The sequence below is a fragment of the Myotis myotis genome, unplaced genomic scaffold (genome assembly GCF_014108235.1).
Source record: "Myotis myotis isolate mMyoMyo1 unplaced genomic scaffold, mMyoMyo1.p scaffold_m19_p_16, whole genome shotgun sequence".
Classification (NCBI taxonomy): domain Eukaryota; kingdom Metazoa; phylum Chordata; class Mammalia; order Chiroptera; family Vespertilionidae; genus Myotis; species Myotis myotis.
Window position 1 is genome coordinate 12018269 of NW_023416320.1, and position 27963 is coordinate 12046231.

General features: G+C 40.1%; 1 protein-coding gene across 1 annotated transcript; it reads right to left on the reverse strand.

Annotated features, from left to right (window-relative positions):
* Nucleotides 1-888: 888 nt before the first annotated feature.
* On the reverse strand, nt 889-26949 carry YWHAZ (tyrosine 3-monooxygenase/tryptophan 5-monooxygenase activation protein zeta). Its single transcript, XM_036337943.1, has 6 exons — nt 26626-26949; nt 23559-23863; nt 5654-5777; nt 5002-5165; nt 4828-4923; nt 889-1664 (listed from the first exon to the last, which is right to left on the reverse strand). The coding sequence occupies exons 2-6, from the start codon at nt 23850-23852 to the stop codon at nt 1605-1607; spliced, it is 738 nt and encodes a 245-aa protein (XP_036193836.1). The 5' UTR covers nt 23853-23863; nt 26626-26949; the 3' UTR covers nt 889-1604.
* Between the last annotated feature and the right edge of the window lie 1014 nt (nt 26950-27963).

Genomic DNA, 27963 nt, shown 5'->3' on the forward strand with positions numbered 1-27963 from the left:
CTTAGACATTGAGTGGAGCCAGAAAGATCATGCGGCCTTTTTTCCAAGTACATGGCCACCAAGTAATAATGGTTGGTGACAGACAGAAGGCTGAACAAGATAATCCTGTGTGCACCTGACAAATAGAAAGAATAAAGGATCAAAGTTGAAGGCAGGTTATAAGAGTATCAAGAAATTCTTAAAAACAAAAGCAATTTGGAAGCACAAAACTTAGTTAATGCTACCCAATGTCATGATGGGCCAAGAACATTGTGGCTTCCAAGTTAGAAAATGCCATACTACAATTTTAAATGGAACATATTATTTTTTCCAATCAATCCCCACACCTCTGAAAACAAACAAACCCAACACCTTTTTTTCAGGGAGTCTGGGGGGCTGGGAGGATGAGGAGTATGGGACGTGGTTGGGAACAGTAGTTCTGTTAGTAGTATTTTGTTATGATAAACTTTGTATTTAAACTTGGTAAAAGCCCATTAGCTGCCAAGAGGGAATAAGGAATAAATTTCCAAAAATGTACAATTTCCTTTAGAGAAATTTCAGAACCAAAAGACTAATTTACATGAAAAGCTGTAGAGAAGTAGTTGAAAAGTCCATTCATAAAACTTTTATTCCACTTACATGAACTTAATACACGTGTTCTTAACAATTATGCTTAGATTGTTCATGAAAATTTCATAAGACATTAAACAAAGCTAGCCATCATCTCAAGTTATTTCCCTGTTAACTATTTTTACAGCACATGCATGTTAGGCAAGTATCAAAAAAAAAAAAAAAAAAAAAATCACAAAAGCAAAAAAAAAAAAAAAAAAAAACCTAAAAAAAGTTAAATACATGGGTTTTTTGTTTTACTGCTATGCTTGGTATACATAAGTAATGGATACCAAGCAATTCATTTTACTGCATCTTTACTTGTACATTTGTTCTTAGGTTGCCTAAAACATTTAAATACAAATAAAATGAGTGTAGCAAAAATAATGAAAGCAAACAGCAGGTAACTTTACAAATAATGGAATGTGAACCGTTTCTGCCCTTATCCAGAGTTAAATGGGTCACAACTAAAGGAACACTCCGCAGCTGTCGTCGAAGGTGTGCGCACTGAGGCTGATATTCCACAGATACACACACGGTTCAGCATGGACCGCCCGTGGGCTGTCCACTTCCAACACAGCACTCTAAGTGCTCCAAAACGTAAAGTACCCACAACAACTACACCTGTGGCTGGAACCAATTATCCCTTTTATTCCCCACCAGGACAAACCAATATGTAGGCAGTTTTCTTTGCTTAGACATGGAAGCAATTTTAACACTGGCCCTGTGAAGCCACAATGTACCAAAAGTACTATACCAAACATTTATAACTCGTATAAAAATTCCACATCCCCATATTGGCCACCTCAAGATGAAAACGTAACTCCCTAAACGTTAACTGGCTCTACTCCCCTAATATTAAACATAAAAACCACATGGGAAATATAGAAATTCAAATAGAAGTAACATAAACCTGTCATAAATCGTAAACAAAAAACTATTTGTGGGACAGCATGGATGACAAATGGTCTACTGTGTAAATTTTAGAATGAGGCAGACAAAAGTTTGAAGGCCGGTTAATTTTCTCCTCCTTCTCCTGCTTCAGCTTCATCTCCTTGGGTATCCGATGTCCACAACTGGTAAAAGAAGGAAAGATTTTTAGCATGTTTCAGTTTGAAAAAAATATTAACAGATGTCTTCAAATAAAGTCAAATGTAGGAAATTCATGGTTAGTCACAGAAAGTAAAGAGAAAAGTAGAAGAAATCATAGAAATGCTAAGTATCAATAATTATCAGATTAGATTGTCCTGAATAGCTCCAATGGCAGATGGATGTACACATTTAGTGCAACTAAATCAACTAATTTGGCCTATGCACAAGGCACTTTCTCCTTTTAAAACTTATACTTCCACTCCAAAGAGAATCCCACAACCCATGAAATTCAAGAGCCAGGATACTAAGTAAAAATACAAATTTAGCTGAACACAAACCAGCATGGTCAGAACCAAATCTTTTAAGAGGTAAAAATTGAATTGTCCCATAGTGGTAGAATTATGGATTCTATTAATTTTTTCATCAGTGTTAGTTTTTCAGCAGGTTAAAAAATTACTTCAGGTGCTTGAAATATTAGTAATTTTTTTAGTCTTATTACTATGCTATAATTTTAGAGGTCATTATAAAAAATTGATTCAAGACAATTTTAAATTTTATATTGCTTATACACTGAAAAATTAAGTGGAAAAAATCTCAATGTTTTTTATTTTTAAAATATATTTTTATTGATTTCAGAGAGGAAGGAAGAGGGAGAGGTAGAAACATCCATGATGAGGAAGAATCACTGACCAGCTGCCTCTTGCATGCCCTAAACTGAGGATCGAGCCCACAACCAGAAATCAAACCCTGGTTCACAGGTTGACACTCAAACACGGAGCCACACTAGCTGGGCAGCTTAGCTGGTTGGAGCATCATTCCATGCACCAAAGGGTGATAGCTAAATTCTTGGTCAGGGTACATATCCAAGTTGTGAGTTCAATTCCCGGCCCGGGAGTGTGGGAGAGGCAACCAATTGGGAGAGGCAAACAATACAACATAGTAACTAGGTCTCAGGGTCTACCTTTCAGAATGACAAGTTCTCATCATTTCAAACAGAAAAAATATAAAAAATTATATTAAAATTAGCTAGCAAATTCCACGTCTTTTATCCTATATAATAGAAGCCTAATATGCTAAGTGCCTGGTTGCCCAGTGAGCCGTTCAACCAATCAAAGCATAATATGCTAATGATATGCTAAGGCCGCTCAACTGCTTGCTATTACGTGCACTGACCACCAGGGAGTAGTCAGTCAACTGGTTGACCAGTTGCTATGAAGTGCACTGACCACCAGGGGGCAGATACACCAACTAGTAGGTTAGCTTGCTGCTGGGGTCTGGCTGATAGGGACTGAGCAAGATGGGACAGCCATGCCCTGGAGCCCCATTGCGGTCTTTCCCCAGCTGGCCAACCTCCTGCATCCCTCGGCCTGGCCTATACCCTCTCACAATTCAGGACCCCTCGGGGGATGTTGGAGAGCTGGTTTCAGCCCGATCCCGCAGGCCAGGCCGAGGGACCCCACTGGTACACAAATTCGTGCACCGGGCCTCTGGTTTAATATAAAAAGATTTATTCTGTAAGAAACCATGGCTTAATCTCTTGATCAAAATAAAAATCTCACAAGTTTGTAAGTAGCCCCTTAATTACACTTTCTAAAATAATGTTAAGTACCTGGCTGATCTGGCTCAGTGGATAGTGTGTCAGCCTGTGGACTGAAGGGTCCCAGGTTCAATTCCAGTCAAGGGCACATGCCCAGGTTGGAGGCTCGATCCCCAGTTAGGGGCGTGCAGGAGGCAGCTGATCAATGATTCTCTCTCTTCATTGATGTTTCTATCCCTCTCTCCCTCTCCCTTCCTCTCTGAAATCAATAAAAATATATTTAAAAAATTAATAATTTTAAGTGTTTAGTAATAATAAACAAGTACACAAGACTTTTAAAAAAACTCTCTGAAGAAATTCAACACTGGAATGCAGAACTGGTTCAGGAAATTAGCAGTGGACTAGAATAAAATTGGAAGAAATGAAATGTATAAAATGATTTAGTCCCCAAGAGAAAAGGCCCTAAAGCACACAAAACCCAGTAGCATTAATCTATAATCTTCCTTCCTAGAACACCAGCAGATACTTGATAATTTTTCACCTAACTTCAAATTTAATATTTATCTGAAGGAGAATGGGAAAACCTATGGGACCAAAGAGACATATAAAAAAATTGCAATATGTAGACTTTATTTGGACCCAATTCAGATAAAAAACTGTTTTAAAAAACCCAACAATTTAAAGACAAATAGAGACAATTAGAATTTGACACTCAACCACTATTGAGATATTTAACATAATTAAAAAATTGTCAATTTTTTTCAGTGATAATGGCATGTGGGCTTTTTTTTTTTTTTGGTCTGGCATATTCCAAGGATAACCATGACCTTTTAAACCAAGAGACTAGGCAAAAATAGATTTCTATTTGGATTCTGCGGAGTATCTGAAATTTTGTAAGTGAAGTTATTAATGTCCTGCCATAGCTGAATAAATATGGAGGTAACTTTATAGCCAAGAAAACTATTTTTAATGGAATTTAAACACAAAGAAGTCTTCAGTACTAACACCTAAACGCTTCTGTGACTAAAATGAAAAGAAAAAAATGGCCCCATCCAGGTTAGAATGGAAAATAAAATGGCCTATGTGTTTGAAATGCAAAAATCATGGGTTACAAAATTATTTTAACAATAGATATATATGTAACTAATGAAATCCAACTTTTTGTTGTTGTTGATCCTCAGCTGACAACATTTTTCCATTGATGACTATTATTTTTTAGATAGAGTGGAAAGCGGGGATGGGAGGAGCAAGACATCGATGTGAGAGACACATTGATTGGTTGCCCCCTGTACGCACCCCGACTGGGGCCAGGGAATGAACCTGCAACACAGGTACATGCCCTAGGCCAGGAATTGAACTCACAACCCTTCAGTCTGCAGGCTGATGCTTTAACCACTGAGAAACACCGGTCAGGGCAAAACTGAACATTTTTAAGTCTTTGGTTTAATATTTCAGTTTTCACAGTGTTTTTTTCTTCAGTTTTAACAGTGATTCTCTTCAGTTTTAACAGCAGATAGGATCTTGTCATAAATATTTAAAAAAAAGGACAGAAATATCCCTTATAGTAATCTGTAAAACAACCTCATCAACCACATTAACTATGTACTTACTGTCAAGTTGTCTCTCAGTAACTGCATTATTAGTGTGCTGTCTTTGTATGACTCTTCACTTAATGTATCAAGTTCAGCAATGGCTTCATCAAAAGCCTACGATTTAAAAAAGTACATTTCAGTGCTCAAATAATAAAGATCACTGTATTTCCACATAACAGGTAAAATACATACCGTCTTTGCAAGAGAGCAGGCTTTCTCCGGGGAGTTCAGAATCTCATAATAGAACACAGAGAAGTTAAGGGCCAGACCCAATCTGATAGGATGTGTTGGTTGCATTTCCTTTTTGCTGATTTCAAAAGCTTCTTGGTATGCTTGTTGTGACTGGTCCACAATCCCTGGGTAATAAAACACAGAAAATATTGATAAAACTTGCACTTCATCTTCATCCCTCAATATCCAACGAAATATCCTATGAAATATCAAGTTGTAGCAACCTTAATTGAATGAGGTTCTTTAATTTAAAAAATAAGCTTCACACTAGCTATTAGTCAATGTCAAGACAAAAACGACTCTAATCATCTCAGTATTATATTTTATTAGTTTACAATGCTCTACAGTAATGCTGTGATCGCTATTTCTTAAAACTGAGGAAGTATTCCTATGCACAAAATTGGCTTTTCAGCCAGCTGCAATTTTAGAATACCAGTATTAGGCAGTATATAGTCTCAGGACTAAAAAAAAAGAGAAAAAAAGTGCATTACTGTCCTTCATTTAGTGCTCTAAGCAATTAAAAAAAACCAAAAACAACAAAAAACTGCTTGCACTTTAGAAAAAGACCACTTCCACAATTTTTTTTTTATACAGATTAGAAAATACAGCATACCTTTCTTGTCATCCCCAGCAGCAACCTCAGCCAAGTAACGGTAGTAGTCGCCTTTCATTTTCAAATAGAAGACTTTGCTCTCTGCTTGTGAAGCATTGGGGATCAAGAACTTTTCCAAGAGAGACTTGGGAAGAAAAGAAAGTCATAATAAGAATAAAACATTTACAAAACTGAAGGAACCTGCATTTATTAAGAGCACACTATAGCCTAAGTTATTAAACTTTAATACAGTCATCGCCAATAATACAATTGTTGAATGCAGTAGGCTCATGAATTTGTGGCTTTAAAAACAGAATGCTTAATTTTTTTTTCAGCTGCCTCCTGCACACCCCCTACTGGGTATGTGCCCGCAACCCAGGTACATGCCCTTGACCGGAATCGAACCTGGGACCTTTCAGTCCGCAGGCCGACGCTCTATCCACTGAGCCAAACCAGTTACAGCAAAAACAGAATGCTTTAGACAGCAACACTTGAAATTTGAAGTTAGTGTACAGTTTATTATTTAAGGTTTATACATTTGAATACCACCCTTCCCCCTCTCCCATAGTGCTATTTATATGCCAATATAGACTGTATGTTTCAATGATAGTCCACATTTTCTAACAAGCTGGCAAAATTTCCATTTTCAAGGTAGTCATGATAGAATGGAAAAAACACAAGAGATTAATCTTTTGAGACTCTGGAGGAATTATGACTTAAGCAGAAACTAATAATGTAATAGAAATTACCAGAGTCCATGACAGAGGAAACAGAACAAAATTAACTTCATTTATAAGAATACACTCAAGCCGAAACCGGTTTGGCTCAGTGGATAGAGCGTCGGCCTGCGGACTGAAAGGTCCCGGGTTCGATTCCGGTCAGGGGCATGTACCTGGGTTGCGGGCATATCCCCAGTAGGAGATGTGCAGGAGGCAGCTGATCGATGTTTCTCTCTCATCGATGTTTCTAACTCTCGATCTCTCTCCCTTCCTCTCTGTAAAAAATCAATAAAATATATTAAAAAAAAAAAAAAAAAGAATACACTCAAGTAATACTTCACACGACAGGTAAAGATGTTCAAAGTAAAAGTTTTAGTTTTCCTAACTAAATTAAGAGAGCAGTAGAATTATGAAAATTACAGTTCTGAAGAGTAAACCTTTAATTTCATTAAGTAATTTTTAGCTAATAAGATACATGGATGAAGTGGGTAGCGGCCCAGTTGGCAGTAGGACTAAGCTGCACTGTATTATAAAAAAAAGGAATGAAGGTGACCTAAGTCAACTTAAAATGTCCTCTGTGATTATTAACCAACATTTAAAACCACTGGCCTGGCCCTGGCCCGTGTGGCTTAGTTGGTTGGAGCTTAGTCCTGTACACCAAAAGGTGGCAGGTTTGATCCTTGGTCGGGGTGCTTATGGGAGGCAACCGATTGATGTTTTTCTCTCACATCAATGTTTCATCTCTCTCTCTCTCTCACTCTCCCCCCATCCTCTCTCTCAAAACAGTGAAAACATACCCTTTGGGTGAGGACTGAAATAATAATAATAATTTTTAAAAAAATAAAACCACTGGCCTGAAATCAGAAGAGCACTTTGATTAGGATAACAAAATTGTTACTACTCCACACCCAGACCTTCACATTCAAAGATCTCTAAGCTGCAATAAGTGTTTAACCCTTTGAACAACATGCTCTTTGGAAATGTTCCTCATACAACACAAGACAGTGGATTTTTTTTCACTTAAGAAACAAATGACCAGGCCTTTTCAGGTAACGCATTTTTCTTCAACTATGAGACATGGTATACGGCTTTGAAGTCAGTCTAGATTAAATTCTAACAACTCCACATGTTTAAGGGTAAATTCTATTTCTGATTGGCTAAGCTAAAGGTTAGACTATTAAGTACGTATAACTAAAGAAATAGTGTAATGTGATTCACTAGAATTCAAAAACAACTTTAAATTAAATTGGAGAAAAGATAAATTTAAAGAAGGCTTCATATACAATTCAATTGTGAACTGCTCTCTGGCTCATTTACATATATCTAAGGTATTAAGATACTAAGACTTTTCAAATAAAAGTAGTAGTAATAACTAAGCCCAGCCTTGAAATCAATTCTCTACCTAGGCATTCCTAATTCACATTTTACATTCACTTATTCTCCAAATACATTTTAAATGACACTGTGCTAGGCGCTAAGAATATTAGGGTGAGCAGGCAAGACAGTCTCTGTTTGTGGATAAGTGGTCTAGCAGGAAAGACAACTGAAACTAAGAATAACATTGCCTAGTCATGTCCTTCACTTTTAATTACTTTATCTAACCCACTCAACATATGTAAAGATGCAGGCCACAAGCATGCAGTTAGTTAAGGATGAATCACTTAACATGTAGAATGTTAACATAAACATCAGAAAATTTGTATAAGTTATTTAGAAAAATTGCCAATAAATGTTATGAGAATTAGTAATTCATCTTTTTAGTAACTTCTGTATCCCTAAAAAATGTTACTTTACACAAAGATAAACTCATACAGAGAATTTTAAAAATAGTAGGTAAGCACCTCTTCCCCCCAAGGTGAACACTAAATTAGTTATTACATCTTATTAAAACAGTAACAACAAAATAACTTTAAAGCTATTAACTGGAAGCTACAAGTAACAGGAAGATGAGATAACAATAGGCTGCTTATTGGCCTAATGATGGAGCAAAAGGACCAAGTATCAATCCTGGTAAAGTTTCTAGTGAAATGCTGACTACACCAAGTTGACGGGATGGGGGGGGTGGGGGGGTGGGTGAGTGGGGCAGGGGAGAACAGGACTCCACTTTGTCTAACCACTACATGATACATTTGAAACTAATACAAAATAATACTGAGTGTAAACTGTAATCGAAAAAAAAAAAATCAAGAAAGCAAACATCAAATTGCACACATTAAATATGTGCAGTTCTGTCCTGGCCAGTGTGGCTCAGCTGGTTGGGCAACTTCCCATGCACCGAATGGTTGTGGGTTCGATTCCCAATCAAGGCACATGCCTGGTTGCAGGCTTGATCCCCCAGTGCAGGGCATGCAGGAGGTAGACAATTTATGTTTCTCTCCCTCTCTCTTTCCCTTCCTCTCTACCTCAAAATCAATTTTAAAAAGTCTTAATATGTGCAGTTCTTTGTATGTCCATGTATCTCAATAAAGCTGTTAAAAATAAAAGGAGCCAAGAAAGAGTAAATGGCATACTTTTGTCTATCAAAGCTTCTGATTACATGAAGCTAAGAGAACTATTAAGATTTAAAAAATAAAAAGCAAGAAAGACTGGACTAAAGATTAAATTTAAAGGACTACTAACACGTTGGTTCAGAAAACTAATTATGAAAGAACAAAACTGTGATTGACTGTCTCCAAAGATGGCCTCCACCAATTCCCATCAACCTGTTCACGTGTGCCACTCATTCACCTGTCAAGAGGTAAAATTTCATTTCCTTTCCCCAGAGTCTAGGCTTACTTTGTTGACTTGCTCAGACCAACAGAATGTGGTGGAAGTGATTGCTGTTCCAGTTCTGGGCCTAACCCTTGAGAGGACCGGCAACTTCCCCCCCTTTGCTCTCTTGGAGCCCTGGGCCAGCATGCAAAAAGTTAAAGACCCTTCTGGAGAGAAGGGCCAAGTCAGCTCCAGTCAAGTAGATGTTAAGTGAAGCCACTCAGCTATTTTGCCTTAGCTGAATGCAGAGCAGTAAGTGACCTCAGCCAATACAATGTAAAGAACTGGCCAACAGTCCAGGCAAGCCAAAGAATCACAAGAATATATCATTGTTTTAAGTCACTAAGTTTTGATTGGTTTGTTATACAATAGACAAATGAAGAAAAGAATCCTAACATTATTTCAATAATAAACATGACATTTTGACACCTCAATTAAGCATTTTATATGGATTATTTAATTTGATCCTTCCATAACTTTACCTATAAGGTACAAACTACAATGATCCCCATCTTATAAAAGACAATGTAATGTGTTTAAAACCACAGCTAACTTGTGAAGATACAACTCCAACTAGGCAATCTGACCTGTGCTACCACTGTTACATTTTGTTTTAACAGGGTGATGTGCCTACTAAAAAGGGTAATGTGACTCCGAGATATTAATAAAATTAGAAAGTTAAAGAAAATGATTATGTTTCACACTGGGCTAATGAGAACTGATCTAGAGTATATTGTTATTTTTTTAAAAATATATTTTATTGATTTTTTACAGAGAGGAAGGGAGAGAGATAGAGAGTTAGAAACATCGATGAGAGAGAAACATCGATCAGCCGCCTCCTGCACATCTCCCACTGGGGATGTGCCCGCAACCCAGGTACATGCCCTTGACCAGAATAGAACCTGGGACCTTTCAGTCCGCAGGCCGACGCTCTATCCACTGAGCCAAACCGGTTTCAGCTGTTATTTTTTTATAATGTACCAAGACAGGCATTTCCAAACTGGAGAGTTTCTAAGGAAAGCAAGCAAAAATGAGGAAACTAGAAACTATCATGAATACTGAGACTATTATATGAATGGCTCCAGAAGACAAGACTAGTTAAGTTCAGCAAGAGGCAAGGTATCTTCTCAATATGCAAAAAATTGTATGAATGGTCTAAGCTTGGAATAGGCAACCCAGTCAGAAAGTGTGTTTTACTCTTTATACAGATTTTAAGGAGAAGTGAGAGAATCACTTGGGTATTTTATAGAGAAGATTCATAAATCAGATGGTCTCATTAAACTCTAAGGGAAGACATGGAAGATAAAAGAGTTCACTGAATTAAGTTAACTGTAACACTAAACAGGTGATCAAATATATTGTTTTGTCAACTGATGAAAGAAAAACAAAAGCTCAATTTTTCAGATTTGGAAGCCAGAGAAAAAAGAGCAATATATGGAAAGACCAAGAGGGAACAAATAAGAATAAAGGGGGAAAAGCAAATACCACTTATCAGAAAGTAGCAGTGACAAGGAAAAAACTGGACGCAAGCAAAATAGAAAATTAAAGGGAGAAAGGACTAATAGCTATTTTCAAAACATACAAAAACTTTAAAAAGAATACCCTAAGCACACAATGCAACTTCCTAAATTTCATTCATCTACAATAGTACAATGAAAGTAATGATGACGTTGGGACATTAAGAATCTGAATTTAAAAGGGACACAGCATTATATGAGACAATGAGGCTTCATCACAGCTCCAACAAGGTTATAGCTACTGATTCCCTTTCGCTTATAAAAGTTTTCATATAACACAGTACATTAACTTCCTAACCCAAATGTAGTTTACAATGGAAAACATTTTCAGGTCAAACACAACATTTATGAACATCTTACACTCAAGCACTAAACTAAAGCCAACAGTGTTAATCAGTATGAATCTTGCTGAAATGTATTTGATTTAGAAATTGAGTATTTCCTCAACTAATTTAAAAATGTGTTCTTGAACACAGCCAATTTGTCTCTTTTAAAGATATGGTCAACATTTAAAAAAATACCTAAGATTAATTTGCAGAATTAGAGTTGATGCACATGCTAATTTTATATAGTAGGCAAGATGCCACTAGAAGCCCATATCCAATACCTCTGTAGATCAAGCATGTCACAAATTTGCGGCCCACAACAAATATTTTTGTGGCCCAGCCAATATAACAGTATGTAAGAAACGTCTTAATAAAAATTTGCTAAGTTAATTTTTACAATATCCTGTTACATACTTATTAATAACGAACTACAACATTCGCTAATGACTGATTACTATAATCGTGTTGCATTCATTTCTCTTATGCGCCTTATGCGCAGGTGCACCATTTCTCTCCATTAATACTAGCAGCGAATATTTTAGCAGCAATTGCCTCGTCATTAATCTTGTACTGACTTGTTTGGTGTGCGCAACAGGAAATATTTCGCTTTCAGAGAACAAGAAAAATAGGTTTATTTGCATTACACTTATTAATTTGTGCAGTTATTCAGTGTCTGGTAAGTTAATGTTCAAGAAAAAACATGAACTTTTATTAAAATGTTCTATTTTATGTTAACGATTACTCACTTATTTCAGCCCTTTGTATTCAGCATGTCTCTATAGAAATAAACCTACGTTTCTATGAAAATTGAAGCTTTTGTGTTTTTTTGCGGCCCACATAAACTTAAACCTTGTGTATTTGGCCTGTGTTAGCCTTTGAGTTTGACATGCTTGCTGTAGATGGTTCATAATCCAGATCTAAATTCGTGATTCTGAAGACAGGGACTGAACCTTAATCTAATCAACAGATAAAAGTATGTGAAACTTGAGTTCTTAGAAATGAAAGATATTTCTCTCTCTACAACATTGCTATTGATTTATAGGGTTCAAGTAATGATTTCCTGCCCCCCACCCCCAGCCAGTCAATTTATCCAGGGCAGCATATATTAACAATAGTTTTTGTAACATATGCTTTGATCTAAAGATGGTCTATGTAACAGCAGTGCTTTGACTTTAGAGTGTATAAAAACTAAGGAACCACATCAACTGACAGGTCATCTAGTTCTGACTGCCCTTCCTGGGTTAGGACTCAACCTGCTCCCACTAATAGGAAATGAAACAAACATTCAATCCTGATTGTGGGCAAACTGTTTCTAATGAAAAGTTTATAAACTGAAAATCCACCTCTATTCTAGTGATATCCCTCCTTTCACTGGTGCTTTAGTATGATTATAGCCTGAAATTAATAGGAAGCATAAAACATCAAATCTTCCTTCAGTTAGCGATTAGGCTAGAAACCATGTCAACCACCACAGAGCTGTCTGAATCAGCAACACTTCCTGGAGCAATAGCTTGGTGTAAGAGAAACAATATAAATTCTGAAAGCACCACTCAAAGCTCCAGATACAGAGCTGGCATTCTACTCAGATGGGGTTAGGGTTTTTCAAAAAGCTGGCATGCGGAGCTCAAAAGGTTCGCCATCACTGGCTTACTAGCTGTGTTTTGTCACCTTGACAAAGTTCTGGAATCTCCCTGGGCCCAGGGTTCTCATCTGTAAAAGGGAGATAGTAGTCATAGATATAATACACAAAGTGGTTGTGAAGATTAATTGAGGTAATTTATAGAAAGCATTTAGAACAGAACCAGAAGTGTTATCAACAGTCCAATCTGAACCAAATTCCCTAACCAACTATTTACTTCCCTGCAAGCAATAAATAATGAAGTAAGTTACCATAATACACTTTCCAAAAAAAAACTTAGTAATAACAACAAATGCTCCATGTTTATGGTTTAAAAGTTTTTGGTCCTAAGATCACTTTATACTCATAAAAATTTTTTTAGAAAGCTGACAAGATCAAGGTATACATACAAGTTTTCCAAAATTCTTATTTTTGTTTCAAAGCTTAAATCTTATCATTAATCACAAATATCATTTCTCTTCCTTAAAGTGACATGACAGGATAGTCTGTCTATGATCCTACTCATGTACATTCTTCAAGGATAGAATGCAAATTTCTAGGGTATAAAAAGGCCTAAAGAGAGATTACCTCTAAGGTGGTGAAATGTCAGAGTTTTAATTTTTTACTTTATATCCTATGTTCTATAACACCTAAATTACTATTCAGATTAAGTATAACTTAAAATAAAATTATGATTTTGCACCTTTAACTTTTCACATACATAAGCATTCTTAATCTATTTACTGGCTCCTTAAAGACATATTTTGCACATAGTAGGCATTCAAATATTAAGTTCAAGGTTGAATTATAATAGATGTATAATTTGAACTGCTTCATTTAAATATAACAGAAAACTTAGAATGATCTTAAGAGAGTGAGATGAAAATCTTAGGTCAGCATGCTGAAGACTATCAAGGGTTCATCATCTTACCAAACTTCGAAATAGTTAAGACAAAACATGGTAATAATAATTGAAATTGATACTGCATGTTAATGAAAAATATTCAAATTTTCTGAGAAGCAGAAAAGCACATATATTCAGAAACAGCAGCCAAGGAGCAGGCTAGGTACATCCTAATATGCTTTCAGAATCCTTGGACAAGGCTCCAGGGTTTCTACGTAATAACCCTAAAGAAGGAAGCTAAGGGAGACAAAACATCCATCAGAGATAGGGTGGGAGGGTAGTTTCAGGCAGCAAAGCAGAGTAAATTTGTTTGCAAGTCAGGAACTCTATTACCAAGAGGAGTGATAGGCGCAAATCATAACCTGCACCCTCATCAATCTTCTTTTCACTATAGCACTAACTTCAAAATCCCCCTTCCAATTTTATTCCAGAAAACCTTCTCTAATACACTGAACATTTGCCAACCCACCACTTAGATTTTTTTAAAATTCAAGGCCACATCCTGGCAGATTGGCTCAGTTGGCTGGAGCGTCATCCCATACACCAAAAGATTGGGGGTTCGATCCAGGTCGGGGCACATATGGAAGGCAAATGTGTGTGTGTGTGTGTGTGTCTTTCTCTCTCTCTCTCTCTCTCCCTAAAAATCAATAAAAATACATATTCCCGGATGAGGATTAAAAAATAAAATAAAATTCAAGGTCACCTTTTCTTTCTTAAATAGGAACCAGAATTTACAGACTAAGGGTCCTTGGACTAAACTCAAAGAAACGACATACTTATCATAGTGTTCATACATATGCTCCCTGACACAATGGGGTAACATCCCAATAAACCCAACACAAGTTGAAAGATATAGGTAAGTTCAAAATGCATTTAATATATTTAACCTACCGAAAATCACAGTTTAGCCTAGCCTATCAGAACGCAATATCCAAAAATCGTTGGCGATAGTACATCCTGTAGAGTATTGGTTGTTCACCCTCATGTTCTTGTGCCTAACTGGGAGCTGTGGCTCGCGCTGCTGCCCAGCATTATTACAGAGTATTGCACATCACTAGCCTGGGAAAAGATCAAAATTCGAAGTGTGGTTCCTACTGAATGCATATCACTTTTACACCACCATAAAGTTAAAAAATCACTAACCAGAACCATTGTTAAGTTGGGGACTGTCCATACATGGCTGTGTGCTGTCATTTGGGCTTGCCAATTAGAATATACATAAAAATTAACTAATGAAAAATATATTTCAAAGGAAAATCGCAAGTTATGGAGTTGGGATACCTAATGTCCTATCAAAATGGTTAAGTAACAATAATATATCATGTGTCTCCTAATATGATGCACCAAGGAGGGCCCAATATCATTTCCAGAAAGAAATTCTTCCCCAACATGTACCATCTGAATTTAATCATGAAGACTCGCCAGACATACAAATTTAGGGACATTCTACAAAACAACTGGCCAGTACTGTTTTAAAAAGTACCAAAATTGTGAAAGGCGAAGACTGAAAAACTGACCCAGAATAAAAGAGAGCAAGGAGATAGGACAATGAAATGCAAAGTGTGATTCTGGATTGAATTCTGAACCATAATTAGATTAAAGTGGTATAATTTGTGAATAAATTCCATAGGTTAGATAACTTATTTTATAAATTAATTTAACCTCCATTTAAAATTTTTTAAATTATTTCAAAATGAAAAGTAGTGTTAAATTTTCACAAATATACATAAAATGTCATGAGCCAATAGTTAATAGCCCTGGAATATCAAAATAACCACTCATATGACATTTATGGACTGCAATTTAAAAATATGGCTGAGGTAACAGTCTCCTTGAACTTGACCTCACCAAATATGAGTTGGAAAGACCAAAGCCTCCATAACGCATTCCTGTTTTAGACTGTACTATCATGGCCCCTCTTCCATGAGCACAACAGATGAAGAGTAAGTAGTTAGGAAACTGATATTCTTTCATACAAACCATGCATAAAAAATGCTGGGGTTAAAAGTTGGCAAGAAACACAAGGGGCCTCAAATGTAAGTCTTATTACTTTCATTCAAGAACCCTAAAATATTGTCTAGAACTGCAGTTATGCCTTTTAAAGTCCAGTTATTCTGACAGCCCCCAATCCATCACTCCTAAAACCCATACATTATAGCTGAGTAAACACCATGTTTCAATCTATAACTAAGTGAATAATACCATAAGGGACAGATAATTATTAAGGCTTACATAGCATGACCTAATGGAAATCACTGAATCTCTGAGCTTGTTTCCTGACCTATAAAAATGAAAAGGCTAGTATGGATGCTCTTTCAAACTTAAAATTCAATGATTCCATAAATTTCAACCCTCAATTTACTTTATTATCCAAGTAAGAAACTCAAACTGCCCCACAGATAACATCCTAAAATAGGAAATTTAATCCCAATTCTATTGCACAATTCTCTTGTGCACAAAGAGAAATTTCCCAGAACTTTCACTTTACTCTGTAAAGCCACTGGGCCTTTTATCTTTCTTAAAATTCTAAAACAAATGCAAACTAGTATTTTTGTTGCAAGAGGGGCCCATCAATTTGGAAATTAGTCTCTTACTCCCCCTTGTGGCTGGAATGGCTTCCTTTCCTTCAACTGTAACCATCCTTCGCTTTCAACCAATTAGAAAAATGCTCCATCAAAATAGCTGAAATTCAGATGATGTAAAGAATCAATTTAGTGGGTATTAGCAGACATGTTGACTTCAAATTCACCTTCTTGTGCTTGTCTGCATAAGAAAGCAAAGTATATAAGTATTCTGTGATAAGATCATATAGATATGAAGGAACAGTGCTGCTTAACTTCATGGATGAAATTATAAAAGACTGACCACTTAACTACTGCATTTCTCATTAATAACAGATGGCAGATCTTCATCATTTAACTTTTAAAAAATCAAACAAGAAGTTTGATAAAGCCAAGATATATTATCCCTAGTGTTTAAGGAATTTGTTAAAGCCAGCCTAAAATTTCATTATAATTCTCATTTGCTCCTTGGTGTTTGCATTTTTTTTTTTTTTTTTGGTTTGTTCAAAACACCATTTTGATAGTTTTGTAACTTGCACATTGTATATTATGTATAAACTCCCTAATGGGACTAGATTTTATCAGCCATTTTTTAAAAAAAGGTTGAAGAGCAGCTCGTCCATATTCGACCAACATGTAGTAGTATTTTCCCTCTTATTCTGTTACTAGGGGTCCGGTGCATGAAAATTTGTGCACTGGGGGGCGGGGGAAGGTCCCTCAGCCTGGGACCCCTTGGGGGATGTCCACCTGCCAGCTTAGGAATCCTTCTAGCAGCCCGGAAGCCCTCGGGGGATGTCAGACTATGGCTTAGGCCCACTCCCCTGCAGCTGCCTCTCCCCTGCAGGAGCAGGACCGGGCCCATGACGCTGCCTCTCCCGCCACCTCTGCGGAGGGGGGGTGGGGGTTTGTGTGTGTGTGTGCCGGGACCGCCATGGCGGCACAGGCTCACTGGCCTCACCTCCAGCCCATTCTGGCAGGTCGTTCCACCATCTGGTCTAATTAGCATATTAGCTCTTTATTATATAGGATATTATTTGTGCACATGCCTATTTTCCTCTCTAGGTTGTGAAGATTTTTTTAAAAATTTTTTGGAAAAATATTTATTTTATTTACTTTTTACAGCACAGGGCCCATAAAATAGCAGGTGATCAATAAATGTTAAAAGTAAAGATAAAGCAATTTATTAAAATTCTTAAATATCAAAATTAATAAATAAGTTACACTGAAGTGATATTGCAAAGGTACAAAAGCATTATATTTACTACTTAATATCACCAGGAGTGTGTTAACTCAATAATGCTCAAAACATCCTAAACCATTTGCATTTTGAAGAAGTGGAAGATGCAATAACTTGTCCAAAGTCACAAAATGAATTAAAATTTCAAACCCAAAATGTATCCATAGCCTGTGGTAGGTTTTATCACCCTCTAAAGCAGTACTAAACACTCTAGTTTCTTTTATTTAGTCATATCCCTGTGACACAATTAACAGTCTGATGATAATCCCCTTTTAATCAAATGAAAACCACCAAAGGTGAAACTGGAAGGAAAAGTCATTACTCTTAACAGAAAGCATGATCACTTTGGGATGTTATATTTCCAAACATAGTAGTAAAATATTCAATAATTTACTGAATTGAGAACTTGCCTGTTCTAATCGTACTACAGCCTTCATATAAAATACTGTCCTCAACTGTCAACTTTTAGCCCAGCTGGTGTGCTCATCAGTGGTTGAGTGTTGACCCATGAACCAAGAGGTCTCACTGGTTGGATTCCCAGTCAGGGCACATGCCCAGGATGCAGGCTGGATCCCCAGTAGGGGGTGTGCAAGGGGCTGCCAAAATGTTTCTTTCTCATTGATGTTTCCATCTCTCCCCCTTCCTCTCTAAAAAAGTCAATAAAACATATTTTTTTTAAATAATAAAAATAAATATAATAATGTGTTTTGGATTTTCATCAAGTGTCTCTGGGATGAATGTGGTCCAAGTAGGTCCCTTCTACACCTTGGGCAAAAATTTGAGCTGACAGTTCATAAATCTTGGATCAACAAGAGAAATAGGTCTTTCTCAGAAAACATTTGTAAATCGCTGAGATGAAACATTCAACTCATCACTGGGTTCTACTTGGTAATATTGTTAATTTAAAAAACTCCTAGATTCCAAAACTTGTTCGTAAGATGGAAATTAATTAAACAAATTAAAAAATGTTTCTAACTTTTCTAATGAAGTCCAAGTCAATTAATGATTCAAGTAAATAGCACTCAAATATAGCAAAAATTGAGCACACTGAGTGACTGTATTTATATTACCTTGCCATCCTACCTATGCTAATACCACTATAATTATATTTTTATTTGGGGGAGGAGGGAAGAAGGCTCACAACAAATTTTGTCAAAGAAACTCACAAACGCTTATATGTGGAAAGCTTTAGTAATCTAGTCCAATGTAAACAAACATTGCCCATGCCATATAAGATCATACTGATAAACCAGCTATTCTCAGCCATGCTTTGCTGCCTCCAAACTCCACACTATAGCAAAAGAATGTCAATAGCAAGAAATTAGTGAACTCTGCCAAGATATGACTATTCTATATCATGTCACTTCTATGTCACATTATACCTTAACAGAAAATGAAAATCTAATAAATCAATAACAAATGACAACTGCTACTGCACAGCAATTTTCACAAAGGTATCAGCTGTTCATCATTTCAGGGAATTATTCACTAAAGAACAAATGGAGATTGACCATTGCACAGAAATGTACCTAGTACAATGGGAACTATTGAGATATGGTGGTTAAACACACTATTCCTCCCAAACCTAATTTAAATCTGTACTACCTAAAAAATATTAAGCATATCCTATTCCTTCAGTGTACTTTACAAATTCAATATCCTGTTTTCAAGGAGAATGAAGGAATGAAGCCATCCTCTACAGTTGAAAACAACAGAAGACATCAAGATTAAAGTAAGTTCTAACTCAGAGTAATAAAGCAGAAACCCTTATGCCATAAAGATGGGAATTAGCAATGGCTTGTATATCAGGGACAGTGAGAACACCAAACTAGAGCCAAAGGCTTTGTTTGTAGGGAATTTGGGGGAAGACTGAGCAGATGGGAAAGCAGTTATTTAATGAAAGGTAAGAATAAAAGCTGTATGCAGCATAGAGCATATCAAGTCTGAATGAATGAGCAACCAGAAGCAGTAAAAGACTTAAATTCGTGCAAGAGTAGGCCTTTCTTCCCCTGGCTGCAGGCACCTGGGACCCCGCTTCCTGCTCAGCCCTGGCTTCATCGGGAAAGTCGTCAGGTCTAATTAGCATATTACACTTTTATTATTATAGATTGTTATCTGCAAAAAAAAGGGTAAGTAACCAATTTGTTGGTTCTTCTTTCCCTTCCCACCAATAGCAAACATCGACCTTTCCATTCTCATTCCTTTATTTTCTTTGATTTCCACTTCCTATACCTCAGACTGCTCAACTGTACAAAACACCTCACCAGTGGAACACTTAGTAATTACCGTGAAAATGCTTTAGTCATAAAGATGTCTCACACTACAGAATTCTTTTGAGAAGTCCTTAATCCAATAAATGAGTGCCTAGTGATTTTTGGCTTACAACTCCAAGCAGTAGTTTTTAAGTCCAAGATACATTTTAATATATTCAGACTAGAAAGGACCCCAAAGCTGCCTGGTTCCCTAGCTTGCTCCTGCTTAATGCTGGTTCTGTGGGCTGGAGGTAAAAACAAGTGTCCAGCAACATCTCAAAATGGCCCTGGGCAAATAAAAACGCAGAGAAGCATAATAAAATGGGAATCACCATTACTATTAATCAACAATTGTTGCTGAATATTAAAATATTAGATTCACTTGTTTACTGCTTCACCTCCTAGGAGATCTCTGGAAGCCATTCTTTGCCTTATACTGGTTTTAATTTTTAAATGAAATTTTGAAAACTTGTTGGCTAGTAATGAACCCTCTGCACCTGAAAAAAGTTTTTAAGGCTTCTTGGATCTTTCAAATCTCATTCTTGGATTTGAGTTAAGAGACCCCTATACTATTATAGGCAGGCTCATATTGCTTTCACTGCTTTTAAACAAAATCCCCAACCTGAGATAAACAGGGCCAAGAAGGAGTTAAGGGCTTTTTTTTACCTTATTCTCCACAACAATCCTATGGGGGGTGGATATTACCTGCATTTAACTGAGTTCAGTTTTCTCAGAGGACTGAGGGATTTACTTAGGCCAAGAAGCTATTACATGGTAAAAAGTTGGGTCTGACTCAAAATATGGAACTCTTTTTACACCACTAAATTCTTCTTTGTGAATTAAGTTTCCTAATATGTCTTTCCTCATTTTGTTTTTCATTTCATCAGTCAAGACAAAACTATTCAAACTTTGGCTTCTTTTTGTGGATTTATGCAGAAAAGCTATTAGGGATCACTAGTGTTAAATTCCTCCGCTACTACCAAGACCTCGCCTACTTGGTCTATGAGCTGGCAGGAAAGGCAGATTGCATTAGTTCACATAGTGCCATTTCAAATTACCGATGCAAGAGAAGAGCCCCAAGTTCTTTTACATAAAGAGCCCATGTTGGAAGAATATGCTAGTGACCATTTCTCCCAGTAATGGTCTTCAGCTCTTGTACAAAGTAACATAGTTCCTATTCCTACTTTGTTTGCTTGGTATATTAAACACTTGACAAATGCACATGAACAGAATGGTAGTAACCATTATTAACGACTAAAGAGCTCTTCATTTCAGAAAAAGTTAGAACTCTGGAGATTAGCTCCTTTATATGGGAAGAAAGAGGGTATTTTCTTAGCTAAGTGCTCAACAGTACAATGAACTCTGCTTATCACTGACACTACCAGCCAATGACATTAATTCTGAAAGAGGATTTACCTGCTTATTTTTCTCATAAATCAATAAATAAGTTCAGAAAAAAGTGAGTAATACAATTATAATTGATTATGTGTAAGATTTTAAAATATAATTAAAGCAGCCCTGGCCGGTGTGGCTCAGTTGGTTGAGCATTGTTCTGTGCACCAAAAGGTTGCCAATTGCATTCCTGGTTAGGGCACATGCTGGGGTATTAGGGGGCATGCAGTATATAATTAAAGCACATTTTTACTAAACATCAAGTTCATCAGTTCAAAGATGTTTTTCTCTGGGAGAAATATCGGTTCTGCTATATTTTATTATTCCATTTTACTAGAAACGGAGAATTTTATGCAAGACGTTTCCAGAGTCAGCATTACCGGTCAAGAAGCCTGCTTGTAAAAACCCCCATTATCTGTAAATATCGAATTTTCCCAAGTTGAAAAATTAGCAGTGCTGCTGACCTAGTTCTACTATCTTTTCCAAAAGAAGCCCTTTTGCTCATTTACTTAAAAGTGTGAGTGTCTCTACTATGGGTTAGGAGGCATGAGCTATACAAAGATCACTTAAAGAGTTTTACTCATGAAAAGACCAGGGCTGGAAGCAAAAGCTTGTTTAGAATTTTCCGAGCCTTTTGTATGGCCAAGGAATTAAACTTTCTTTTATCTAAACTTTCAAAGTGCAAATTTCAGTTGAACTTGGTGAGAAGTCAGTGCTACTCTGAAGAATAAGGGTAGTGATCAATACCAAACCCTCTTAATAATCGTATCTACAAAGAGCTATTTAGAAATTATCTTATTCTCATCCACTGATCCTATGCAATACTTTTCTTGATAAGGAAATCAAAGGAAAGCAAAATTAAAACTGCTACAAGCTTTTCCTAGGAAAATCCTCACACCAGCTTTTATCCAGTGTGGAAAATATGCAAATACCTACCTACCTGGAATAGCAAATAAGCTTGTTAGCAGAAGGTAAATGTTACCATGTCCCCCTTTAATACTAAATTGACTTGTTTCAAGGGAAATTATAACTTGTAACAAACCCTTTGAAACCAAAATAAAAATGACTTGATCTAGCAGATGTAATAATCGGAGGAAAACCACCAGAATGAACAAAATTGATTAACAAGTATACAGGTACTAACTAGTTCCGTGATGGCGAACCTTTTGAGCTCGGCATGTCAGCATTTTGAAAAACCCTAACTTAACTCTGGTGCCGTGTCACATATAGAAATTTTTTGATATTTGCAACCATAGTAAAACAAAGACTTATATTTTTGATATTTATTTCATATATTTATATATTTATTTTATACATTTTGTTAAAAAGAAAAATCAACCAAAAAAATGAGTTCGCGTGTCACCTCTGACATGCGTGTCATAGGTTCGCCATCACTGAACTAGTTAGTAAAGAGGGCAAGGGAGAGAATGCCCAACACATTTTTAATTATAGAAAACCATGATTATTATTAAATCTTAAATATTATCTTTGCAATAAGATAAATCAGTCACAAGAAAGGCATTGTCATTTAGCCTCGATAAATCATGGAATTTTCTCATCTCAGAAATGACAGCTATCAATGTAAAGATTTCAAATAAAAGCAAAAAAAAAAAAAAAAAAAAAAAAAGCACCCAAGGCAGATACCACATGAGTCCATGTTAATTAAGATAAAAAATATTGTTCTTTAAAAAGACCATTTGAGAAATGTACTCATAATTTAGGAAGTGAAGCTATTCCATTAGCAACTAAAGACTAGTGTAAAATCATAATACCATCACAACTTTAACAAAAGTCTATAGTGTTCATTATATCTTTAAAGCTTGATAGAGAAGCAGTGCTACAACACAGTAGATATTGAACCTGGAAAAATCAAGCTTGAGTTACTCATAACCTTTTATTGTGGTTGTCAGTGTTCAAAGTTGAATTCCAACACAAATTCAGGGAGAGGCAAAAGCAACTGAAGCCAGTGTTTTCTGTATGGCTGACTCATATTAACATTATGATGGCCAACCCAGGGAAGGGTAGGTAGTATGTCTACACTAAGTCTACTATTACATCTCTTTTATATAAAAACAAGATATGTAGCCCTGGCCAAGTGGCTCAGTTGGTTAGAGCATCGTCCCATACAGCCAAAGGTTGTGGGTTCAATTCCTGATCAGGGCACATACCTAGGTTTGGAGTTCAGTCCCCAGTGGGGGCATGCACAGGAGGCAACCAATCCATGTTTCTCTATCACATACATGTTCCCCCCCTCTCTAAAATAAAAACATATCCTCTGGTGAGAATTAAAAAAACAAACACCAAGATATGTAAAGCTATTATATCCACATATGTACATTTTTTAAAATTAGCTCTAGAAATACTACAAATATTCCAACCATAACTGAAATGGTAATGCTACTAAACTTTTCAATTACTGAAAAAAACACTACCATAGTCTATTTTATAGTCTCTTTGGAGTGACTGAAATTACTGCATTTATTTTATGCAAACTTAACTACAATTGTTTTAACATCTTTTAGTGTGACACCCTGAAGACTTCAAATATTGAACACTCAATTTTTAAAAGAAAATTAACAGTATCATAATTGATATTCATTATAGTAACCCTATAGTACAGTGAGGCTAGAATGAATGTTTGATTCTCACCAGTACATCATTGCAGATATCTCTTAGCTCGGTCTCAATTTTTTCTCTGTATTCTCGAGCCATCTGCTGTTTTTTCTCAGCACCTTCTGTCTTTTGCTCAATACTTGAGACGACCCTCCAAGATGACCTACGGGCTCCTACAACATTTTTATAAGCAACTGAGAGAAGATTCCTCTCCTCATTGGATAATTCAGCTCCTTGCTCAGTTACAGACTTCATGCAGGCTGCCATGTCATCATATCGCTCAGCCTGCTCGGCCAGTTTGGCCTTCTGCACCAGCTCATTTTTATCCATGACTGGATGTTCTGCAGAAGAAAAAAAAGGAAAAAAGAAGCATTTAGATATTTTTTCCATCAAAATGAACAGACTCAAAATTATATCTTTTGTTTAAAAAAATACCTGTATTTAACACCTCAAATTTAACTGACTATGGAAGATTAATTGCCTATGGAAGATTCTTCACTGGAGGAATTTAATGCAGACACCCACAACACACACACACACACACACACACATACTGATCAGAATAGAAAAATTAAAAATGGCATACAGAGGGAAATTTAAAGCCATTAACATTAGTTCAGCAAAATTAAAATTACCATATTTTTGTTCAGAAGATCCTAATTTCACATAAAGGTCAAAGCACAGAGGCCACCTTAAAACCAACCCTTATCTTGGCCAAAATTTCAACTCCAGTTTCTAATATCACTAAGTGATCAAAAATTAAGCAGCTTTTCTTTAATGGAAACACTGCCTATGAAGAACAATACATTTCCTTACTTAATATCAGTTTAATGTGTAATTCGTGTCTTTTTACTTTCATAATACTAATTTCTTTTCAGGAGGTTTTAAGTTTAAATTTTAGTTGGTATTACTCCCACCTCAGAATGACAATTTTCTGGAAGAAATGACCAAGTTGCTTGTTTTAATATATTTTAAATACAAAATAACCAATAACTGATCCTGAAGTCGCATTTAGCTGTACCTTGTTATATGCATATATGCTTAAAAAATATAAATATATATATCCTCAAACGTCCACTCTTACTGTGAACACTAAAATTTACATATGAAGTGCTTCCAGGGTGACCAGAGCTTCTGATGTCATTGTTCCAGTTTAAATATAGAATTACTTCATTCTCCTTCTAATAGTCAAAATTAATTGCCCTAACATGACTTCCCATCTAATTCCTTCTCATTTTAAAGCTCCCTAGACTTTTCAATTTACCCTCGTTATATTTTCCCTTAGGTCCTTTTGAAAAGTGCCAAAACAACACAAAAAGATACTAAAACATACAGTGATCTCACAGAAGAAATGACTTTAAATAAAAATGTACGGTCTGAAGTGCAATTATTAAAAGGTGAACAGAAGAGCCACTGTCACTCACTATGGGAACGGACTCCCCAATACCGTATCTTCCCAGGAAAATCCTACAATACTTAAAAAAAAAAATCGGGAACAGGTCCCCAATATTCCTACAAGTAATCAGCTTGGAAACAAGGTAGAGTGGTTCAATTTGAAAACTATTTAACATCTGTGATCGCATAACCCCTTCACCCCCACCCCAGGAACTCAGAAACCCTCTCTGACCAGCGCTGCTTCCGACGACAGGTCACCTAGAACCAGCCTGCAGGCTCCTCGCCCGCCGCTCGGATGCAAGGGGAAGTGGGCTGGGTTGCTCAGAGCAACCAGCGCCCCGCCGCCTCGCCGCACCCATTTAACCCTTAACCGCCGTCAAACGTCCAGCCGGGCGAACGGAAAGCCGGCGGACCGCGGCTGGAAAGCGCACACCCGCGGGTCCGCGCCCTCGGCGGCCTCCCCCTCCTTGGCTCCGCCCAAGCGGGTGCCTCCGCACCAGCCCCCGACTCTCCCTTTGTCATGGCGGATCCGTGTCAAGGAGCCCAGCCTACCGCCGAGGGTGAATTTCCCCCACCGGGCGGGAGGGCGGAGCGGCGCCCTCGCCTTCGCCCTCGCCCTCGCCCGGGGACCGGGGAGCCGCCGCCCGCCCCGGGGGCAGAGGCCGGACCGCGGCCCGCCGGCCCCGGACACACCCCACTCTCCCACCGGCGTCCCCGGCGCCACCCGACACCGCGGGGCTCCAGTCGGGAGGGCCCGACAGCTGCAGCCGGTGGGGGAGGGAGCCGGAGCCACACCCAGGCGAGCCCCGCCACCGCCGGCTGTTACGCTCCGGCTTCCCCGCCCCGCAGGGCAGGGGACCCCCCGGCTCCAGCCCGCCGAGGCCCGGGAGGCGACCGCGAAGGGCCGCCCGCCGCCCTGCCATCCGCCCCGCCCCTACCTGGCCTCGGAGCCCCCATCCGCCGGGAGAAAAGGCCGGTCCCATCCCCCACCCGGAATATTCGAGGGCCCCCCTGGAACCCAGGAAATTCGGCTCTAGGTGTCAGGCGAGCCCCACCCGGGGCCCGCTCACCCCCGCGCGGAGCGCGGCCGCACCCCTTCTACCTGGCGGGCGCCCCCGGGCGGCCTCCGCTCGGGACCCGGTCCCCAGGCCCGGCCCAGCCGCCGCCCGGGTGGGGGAGGGCGGGGTGCCGCAGCGCGGGGCGCGGAGGCTGCGCCGGGGAGCGGGCGGGGGGCCGGGGAGGGGGCGGCCTCACCTGCGCCACTGCAACACGCGGCGCCGCCGGCGGAAGGGGGAGCGGGCGCGCGGGGGAAGGGACCCCGGAGGCCCAGGGCGGCGGAGGGAACGGATCGCGGCCGGTGGTGCCTCCGCCACCCGGGGAGCAGCGGCCGGGCAGGTCCCCGGGGATCTCGCGTGTGGGCGCCCTTCCCACCCCCCCACCCCCCGGGAGGGACCCAGGAACGGGCACCGATCGGGGCCGAGGCGCCGATCCGGAAGCGAGTCGCCCGAGGCAGCCGCTAGCCGCCCGCCCGAGCCCAGCGGAAGGAAAGCCACCGCCCGTCTCCGCCTGGAGACTCCGCCTCAGCCCCGCGCCGCTGCCTCCGGGCGAGCGGGGCCGAGGGGATGCGGAGCGGGGCGGGAGCCCGCGCCCTCCGAAGACGGACTGGGGCACGAGGAGCGGGGCGAGGGCGCGGCGGCCGGTCCCTTACCTGTGGCCGGAGTGGGTGGCGGCGGGCGGGCGGGCGGGCGGACGGACGGGGACTCAGCAGTCTCTGGGCGGCAGCGGCGGCGAGGCTGAGACTCTGTCCCTAGATCTCGCTGCTCACAGGCTACAGCCGCTCCGCAGACACGGGGTTTCCTCCAATCACCAGCCCCGGCAGCAGGGGCACCACACGCACGATGACGTCAAACGCTGCTATGGCAACCGTTGATTGGTGCCCACAGTTCTGGGGGCCCAGCGCAACCGCCGCTCCCCGCGCTAGAGGGCGAGCAGAGGAGCACGGGCCCTCGCCCGCTTCCAGCCCGCCTTCCTCCCCGCTCAGCCTCCGACTCCTCCAGCCCCGAGTGCTCCGGGGCGGGAAACTCCTCCACCCCCCGCCTGCCCCACCACTTCTCCCAAATTCGTCTTCCCCTCGAGCCTCAGCAGCCTCCGCCGGCTCACTTAGTCCCAACCTGCGAGGGGGAAATGTCTCCCCACCCCCACCCCAGCTTCCCGGGCCGGCCTGCGCCTGCGCCAGTCACTCCCTCGAGAAGGGGCTCTGGTTCAGCAACATCCGGGACCTTTCACATCCCCCCCACTCCCTTCCCATGGCCCGGCCCGCCCTGCCCTGCCCTCGGTGCTTCGCGGCGGTAACTGACCCCCAGGCCGTCGGGGGTTTGGATAACGAGTGGCTCCGCAGCTGGGCATTATGATCGGGACTTGGGGAGGGAGGGGGGGCGCCAGGGCGCGGTCCTGCCTGGTGAGGGAGGGGCCCTGGGGCACGCTCCCCCCCTCTCGCTTCCCCCCCTCCCGGCCCGCGGCTGCCCGCGCCCCTCCCCGCGCCTGGCGGGCCGACCTGGGCGCGCGGCCCCGCCCTTCCTCCCTCCCGCCGCGCGGCTTTACCTGCTGCTCCCGGAACTCGGCCTTAGACCATTTAAGGCCGGGAATGGCGAGTGTGGGCTGAGTGACGGGCAGGCTTTCCAATCGGGAGCCGGGGATCTGCGCGCAGGGACAGCTGCGAGGGGACAATGGGTGGGCGCGAAGCGGGGGGGCGGGGGGGAGAAGGGGGGGAGACGGCCCGGGAGCGGAGGGGGCGGGAGGGGAGCCCAGGGAGGAGGCACCGCCCCGTCCCGAACGCCTCCTGCTCGCGAGCGGGAAAGACGTGTTTCTGGAGGAAGGGTTTGGGGTGACCCTCGAGGCCCCGCGTACCGACTCATTTCTCGTCGGTTAGATTTTAATACCCAAATAAAACTTGCACCAGAAGACCTCACGTCCAGTGATTTAAAACGTACAGATCGTTGCCTATTTCCCCCTGGAAACAAGGTTTGAGGCACGTGGTCGTTCCCAG